Source organism: Gadus macrocephalus, chromosome 14 (genome assembly GCF_031168955.1).
Source record: "Gadus macrocephalus chromosome 14, ASM3116895v1".
In the NCBI taxonomy this organism is placed as follows: domain Eukaryota; kingdom Metazoa; phylum Chordata; class Actinopteri; order Gadiformes; family Gadidae; genus Gadus; species Gadus macrocephalus.
Window position 1 is genome coordinate 3,994,047 of NC_082395.1, and position 7,500 is coordinate 4,001,546.

General features: G+C 47.2%; 1 protein-coding gene and 1 long non-coding RNA gene across 8 annotated transcripts in view; one reads left to right on the plus strand and one right to left on the minus strand.

Annotated features, from left to right (window-relative positions):
• LOC132471489 (uncharacterized) overlaps positions 1 to 719 on the minus strand; it is a 2,671-nt gene extending 1,952 nt beyond the window's left edge. Inside the window, exon 1 of the long non-coding RNA XR_009528846.1 lies at positions 672 to 719. This is a non-coding gene — a long non-coding RNA (uncharacterized LOC132471489). The remainder of the gene's footprint in view (positions 1 to 671) is intronic.
• The window catches only part of scml2 (Scm polycomb group protein like 2), a 28,510-nt gene that overhangs the window by 13,573 nt on the left and 7,437 nt on the right, over positions 1 to 7,500 (plus strand). For all 7 annotated transcript variants that reach the window (XM_060070530.1, XM_060070533.1, XM_060070532.1 and 4 more), the window contains 2 exons: positions 5,292 to 5,626; positions 6,337 to 6,466. In XM_060070530.1, the coding sequence (XP_059926513.1) occupies positions 5,292 to 5,626; positions 6,337 to 6,466 (465 nt within the window). The remainder of the gene's footprint in view (positions 1 to 5,291; positions 5,627 to 6,336; positions 6,467 to 7,500) is intronic.

Below are 7,500 nucleotides of genomic sequence, written 5' to 3' on the forward strand. Positions count from 1 at the left end.
CCCCCACCCACCCACCCACCCACCCACACCCACACACACACACACACACACACACACACACACACACCACACACAAACAACAGACACTCACACACACACACACACACACACACACAAACACACAAGCACACAAGCAAACTCACACACAAACACAACCAAACACACACACACACACACACACAAACACACACAAAACACAAAACACAAACACACACACATGCATAAGCATACTCAAGCATACTCACACACACACACAGACAAAACACTCTCAAGCGTACTCACAGACTCAAGCATACTCACACACACACACACACACACACACACACACAAGCTATACTCTACACACAAGCACACACACACACACATACACAAACACACACACAAACATGTGTGTGTGTGTGTGTGTGTGTGTGTGTGTGTGTGTGAGAGAGAGAGAGAGAGAGAGAGAGAGAGAGAGAGAGAGAGAGAGAGAGAGAGAGAGGGGGAGAGAGAGAGAGAGAGAGAGAGAGAGAGAGAGAGAGAGGGGAAGCCATGAGTTCATTCAACAGAACCAGGAAGCGGGCGTCTTAAGTTACCGTTGTTGTGGACGCTACTACCACTGCTACTACCATACTCCTACTACTCCTACTACTACGGTACTACTAGTCGGGTACTACTCCCGCCGCCACGACTTACTCGTTCCCTTGCTGTGTTTACGGAGCAGTCTAGTCTGAGTGAAGTTTCCTGCCTTGCTTTCCCCGGTGAGTTTGGTGTGTTTTGGTTCTCGTTTGCTTTGTCCTGTTTCTCTGGGGTTTCCTCTTTTTTGCAGCACAATGGGAACTTGTTTGCTTGTGTTAAAAAAAAAAACGTTAGTAGCAGAAAGGAGGCTTCCTCATGGCAGAGAGTTACATCTAAAGTGTTTAGGCAGAGTATTTATTAGTTTTGCACATATTTTACAATGTGTAGGAAATTGGTGCCAACTAATGCAGGGATAAAGGTTGTTTTTTTACTAATTGTAGTTTGGTACACATTTCAAAGGTAAGAGCATAATAGTTTCTGTTATAATTTTGCAACAATGATTAAAGACATTGTTCAGCTTTTGTAGTCATTCACCTTTGTAATCAATGCTGCATTCCATTTCGGTCCACACGACCAGCTCAGTCTCCTAATCTATTTAGGCTGATTTAGATGTTAAATCAACACATGGAGGTACTTGAAACAGTAATTGTTAACCATTATTAAACCTCAGGCAATGGATGACATGTTTCCACTTCTCAATCTTTTGCCTCCTCAACGCTTTGCAGAAGGAGTTTGAAGGTTTTGTTTTGTTGCATACAAACTTAACAGGGTGCTCCTATCTGATTGTTCAGTGATGTTATCTGTCTGAGTTTCTGAGTGTGTGCCCATTGTTTCTAAATGAAGACTTTGAGAGTCAGTTGGTCTTCATTCCAACCACAGCACAGTTTCAGTGTAGCTCATATGGAGTCTTTGATCACATTATTTGTCTCAGGCTGGAGGGGCGTGCGTGTTAGTGTGTGTGGTGTGTGTGTGTGTGTGTGTGTGTGTGTGTGTGTGGGTGTGTATGTGTGTGTGTGTGTGTGTGTGTGTGTGTGTGTGTGTATTCTGAATCCGTTACATTATCTTTATAGTTGGGTCTTCACCTGGGAAACCCAGATTTAAATTCCTGCAACGGTCACATGTGGCACACAATGTGTGTCCATTCACGCACCAAAAAAACACACATGCACACACAAACACACACACATAAACATACACTACATACAACGCACACACTGCAGAGTTGAGGCCATGTGCTGCTTTCTTCAAACAAAGTACATGTTGGCAGAGCAGGATGTGTGTGTGTGTGTGTGTGTGTGTGTGTGTGGTGTGTGTGTGTGTGTGTGTTGTGTGTCTGTGTGTGTGTGTGTGTGTGTGTGTGTGTGTGTGTGTGTGTTGTGTGTGTGTGTGTCTGTGTGTCTGTTTGTGGATTAAGTGTGGATGTAATTAGATGAGGGCAAACTGCTCAATTCCCCACCCCCCCACCGCGAGACAGCAGACACACACACTATGCACATGCCTATCCCAGGTCAACGGGATGAGATGGGGTTACATGATCAGTACCATATGCGTTGGCCCTGCTAAACACACTCGCATGGGTTGATGAACATGTGTACCAATAGGTGGATCTAAAGGTCCGCCGCCTTGGACCAAGGTCCAGTCTTACAGAAGCGTGTGTCCTCACTAGTCCCTCCTCCATCTGCCCGTCCAACTGGACGGATCCTTTAATGGGGTAAACATCGGTCTTGGTTGGACAACTGGCTTACTTTAAAACAGTGGTGCGTCTGTGTCTCTCTCCTCTGATCCCAGGGCTTCTCTCTCTGTCTCCGGTCTCTCTCTCTCTCTCTCTCTCTCTCTCTCTCTCCTCTCTGGTCTCCGGTCTCTCTCTCTCTCTCTCTCTCTCTTCTCTCTCTCTCTCTCTCTCTCTCTCTCTCTCTCTCCTCTCTCTCTCTCTCTCTCTCTCTCTGTCTCTCTGTCTACCACCCTCTTTCTCGTTCCCTTCTCTCTCTCTCTCTCTCTCTCTCTCTCTCTCCCTGTCACTCTCTGTCTATGTATCTCTCTCCCTCTGTCTCTCGCTCTCCCTGTCACTCTCTGTCTATGTCTCTCTCTCTTCCCTCTGTCTATGTCTCTCTGTCTGTCTGAGCGTGGCTGTACTCCAGCTCTCCCTCTCTCTCGTCTCCCCAATTAAGCAGCCGCTTCCTGGGCGTTGGGGGCCCCGCGGCCTGGTCTGTAGGAATTCCCTAAACCCTCCGTATTCCCTCCATATCAGCCCCGTTAGGGGACCGCCGTCAGACCCCTGGAGACTCTCTGTCTCTCTCTCTCTCTCTCTCTCTCTCTCTCTCTCTCTCTCTCTTCTCTCTCTCTCTCTCTCTCTCTCTCTCTCTCTCTCTCTCTCTCTCTCTCTCTCTCTCTCTCTCTCTCTCTCTCTCTCTCTCTCTCTCTCTCTCTCTCTCTGGTGTGTGTCTCAAGCCAAGCTGAAGGTTGTATTGAAATCCGAGATGCTTATCGCTGCATTCTCTCTCCTTCTCCCTCGCAACCCCCCTTTTCCTCTCTCGTTCATCTTCTAAAACCCACAAACACACACACACACACACACACACACACACACACACACACACACACACACACACACACACACACACACACACACACACACACACACACACACACACACACACACACATTGTGTGGATTGTGTGATCTTATCACTCAACAGAGGCAGCTAATGGAAGCTGTGGTGGCGTTTGGGTTCCTTCGTGACAATGCCCTTCCTCTCTCTCTCTCTCTCTCCCTCTCCCTCTCCCTCTCCCTCCCCCTCGGTCTCCCAACACCTTCTCTTTGCTCCTGGAGATTGGTTTGCTCCAAGGGGAATTATATTTTTCGAAGTCTTTTATTTTCCAGGGGATTTAGAAAATCGGTGGTACATAACGTGTGCGCCTGATTAGAACGTCATTCATACACGAAGTGAATCGTGCCGTATTCAGCGTTGAGGATAATTCAGCATTACGGAAAAGAAAGAGAGCCAAAGCCGGGGTTCAGAAGGGGCTCCCCAGGCCGGACTCCAGGGGCAGGTGACTTCTGACCCTCAAGACAGTTAGCAGAGCGGCCAAAGACAAAGCAGCTGCCACTCCATCTATCTCCTCGCTCCACTGCTCTATTATTCATTATTCTGCCTTTTCTTTGTCTTTCTCCCAAACGTCTTCTTCTTCGTGGGGGGAAATTGGCCAATCACAAATGCCCTACCCCAGGTTTTATTTTAATGTGTTTTCAACACATGATGGAAAAGCCGTAAAAAGCCTGCTGGGGGAATTTATGCTATTTTGGCGTAATCAAACATAATCAGGATGTGATGCGCTACACGCTGGCATCAACAGTCAACAACTGTGACAAGTAGCATGCTAAACATTATCAGTGCAAATTGACGCAGAAGGTGTTAAGTGTGACTGTAATTGTTAACTATTGTTGCTTTTTGTTTGCGAGAATTTGAGTGGATAGGCCGATATTATGTTCATTTAGTTGCTCTGGTTTTCTTTGCATGGAATGATAATTGTAATGATTTTATAATCCATGATGTTACATTTGACATTATTTATTCCAGACCTAATAGACGTAACAGATTTTACTATTTCCACAATATGTGCAACATCTAGGAGCCATAACTGGTTTGTTACAAAGGAAAGAGCCTCAGACACTGGGACTTCTGCCTGACCTTGAAGTGAACAGTGGTTAGGTCAACAACACTGTGATAAACTACCATGTTGACAAGACCGCCATGCACACATTCATCTTGTCTGGACGTATTTTGTTAAAGTCGTATACAGTCGAGACTCCATGGGTCTAGACATGAAAACCAAGCTTGTTCTGTGCTTTTTTTCTTCCCTGTTCTTATAGAGATAGTGAAACAAAAACTAACTTATAGAAAAATAATACTTGAAATCAAACTAACTATTTTATCTAAGGTATAAAAAAAAAAAGACTAGTCAAAACCCTTTCAAATCGGAAGAAAATGGGTTCAAGAAAATTAAAAGTTTTTCGTCAACCTGAACCACTGAAAAGAGTTGTGGGATTCTCTGCCTATCCAGTCATTTAAGTGTAAAAACAATGTGGCGCCCTAATTAGATTTCATATAATTAAAAGAGTATCAGGTTAATTACATCCAGGCCTCTACCTTGATATAAAAACAGGACTGTGTTTTGTCAGTTGTCAGTTACTCTTGCTGTCAGTCTTGGAGTGATTATTCACAATCTGTCTTTACTATTTAAAGCGTGTCATTCAACATCCAAGCAAACATTATTCACAAATGCAGCGGTTCCTGAGTGAAACCAGACTTGGGTAAGAAGACCTCTAAACATTAGCAAGATGCGTAGGCCTACTTATTCCAGAAGTTTGCTTTGTACAGAGCAGAAAAAAATGCATAAAATCAAGATAAAAAAACAACCCGAAACAAAATATAATTTTACAATTACATTACAGTCAATTAGTAATTACAGTGCTACATGTTAAGTAAAAACAACACTATGTGTTCAGGGGAACATGTGCAGTAAAAACAACAGTGCATGTGTTCAGAGTTACAGTATGTTCACTAAAGTGTTCATTAAATGCGTAAAGAGTAACATGTTAAGTACAACAACACTAAATGCTTCCAGACTAACATGTTCAGTCGAAACAACCCACTCTGCGTCCGGAGCAAACCACCCCTAACACCTCCCCCCCCCCCGCCTCCTCTTCGTCTTCGTCTTCCTCCTGTGTTCCAGTCACCCTTCCCGGCGCGCTGCTGGCGCCCGTCTCCTCCTCCTCCTCCTCCTGCTGCTCCTCCTCGCTGGCCACCCGGCGCTCCTCCGCGACCAGCGGCTCCTGCTCCTCCATGCAGACCTCGTACCGGCTGCCCAACCCGCTGCCCCCGCTGCCCGTCCGCAAGGGCGTGCGCGGCCGGCGGCCCAAACTGCAGACCATCGCCCTGCTGAAGGCGGCGGCGGAGGCGGCGGCGGCGGCGGCGGCGGCGGCCGAGGCCCACGGCTCCGCCCACGGCGCCGGGCCCCCGCTGGCGCCCAGGATCCACAAGAAGAGGGGCCCCAAACCCGGCAGCAAGGTGAGGGCCGTACCCCTCAGCGGCGGGAGTGGGTGGGTGTGCGTTGTGGATTAAGAGCGTTGGAATTAAGATTTTTTTTTTTGAAATAATCGAAATAGTTCCATAAATGACCAAGCAGAGACAAACGTGACAGAGGGGCCTCAGATAGAGTCCTCGACAGGAAGAGAACTGCTGCTACCCGCAGATGAACAGGAAGCAGATCCTCCCGCCGCAGTCTGTTGCATTAGTGAAGAGCAGGTGTTGTGGCAACAGAGAACGTTTCCATCGAGGGGACAGCAGTAGTTCAGGGACGTGACTTTACCTCAGGGTTGCCGTTGGGACACACTAGTACTGCTGGCGTGCACGCGCTGTGGAGTTCAGCTCAGGCGGACCACAACAAGCTAAACGGTGACATTTGACTGTAAGGATACTTTAATGAAGCATTAATTAGGTAATGCAGTAATAATAAGCATTGTGTGTTAACATTAGCGTAGGGATTAGGGCACCAAGTGCACTTTAGACATAATTGGTACGAGGAATCCATTTCTATAGAATCATAACCTTTTACATTTGAGCACATGCTCTCCACTTCACTGAAGGTTGGATGCAGCCGAGCGTAAACCAAACCCAAACTCACCTGGAGGAGGGTTTGAGTTTTCCTCTCCTGTGAGTGTGCAGGCCTGCAGCAGAGAGCTAACGTCAGGGCGGGGTGCCTTCGTTTTGTCCCCCAGAGGAAACCCCGGGTGGTGCAGTCGCTGGGGGGGTCGATCGTCGCCACGCCGACCCCGGAGACCCGCTTCAGCTCCAGCCACGCTTCAACAGACAGTAACCATAGCAACGGCTCGAACGTAGTCTGCACAGGTAAATCGGTAAACACGCAGCACCTCTCTCTGACGTTGATGTGTCCAGCCCCAACAACTAACTAAGTGTTCTTCTCGTTGACATGTACACTCAATGTGTTTGAGTCAAAACTTGGTCGGCAAAGCTGCAGCCGAGCATTCAGGCAGCATTTCCCATGGATTGTTCTCTTTTAAGTCTACTTTAAAAGGTTTGATTTGAACAGAGATACACCCACAACTCGAGACTCGTTGGGAGATATATATCTCCCATAACATGTATCCAGTTATTCTTCTTCTCTATTTGTGGATTATGTTTCAGAAGTGTTTCAGAATCGTGACACTTCTTGATGATTCACTACAAGTTCGTAACTTGTTTGCTTTTTGGATCCATTCAATTCAAATCTAACTGGAATCTTAAAAAACAACAACACCCAAGTCCCACGATAGCCTACCCCGGTGGAGAGTCCCTCTCTCCCTATCTCTTATCGCCTGGGGCTTCTCTTCTCCCCCCTAGTGTGTGTGTGTGTGTACATCGACCTGTATCTCTTATGGCCTGGTTCTCCTCCTCGTGTGTGTGTGTGTGTGTGTGTGTGTGTGTGTGTGTGTGTGTGTGTGTGTGTGTGTGTGTGTGTGTGTGTGTGTGTGTGTGTGTGTGTGTGTGTGTGTGTGTGTGTGTGTGTGTGTGTGTGTGTAAATTAACCTATATCTCTTATCACAGGGCATCACTGGGCGGTATATGGCTCACGAGGTAGAGCGGGTCGGCTGGTAACCGGAAGGTTGCTGGTTCGATCCCCGGCTCCTCCTAGCTAAGGGTCGAGGTGTCCCTGCAAAAGACATCTCACCCTAACTGCTCCTGACAAGCTGGCTGTCTTCCTTGCGTGGTTGACACCGCCGTCGGTGTGTGAATGTTTGCACGAATGGGTGAATGTTTGGCAAGATCGTAAAGCACTTTGAGTGGCCACTGGTTAGAAAAGCGCTGTGTAAATGCAGTGTGTTTACCATTGACCGTTTGATCACCTCTGTCTCCTCCCTAGTGTGTGTGTGAACATCAACCTG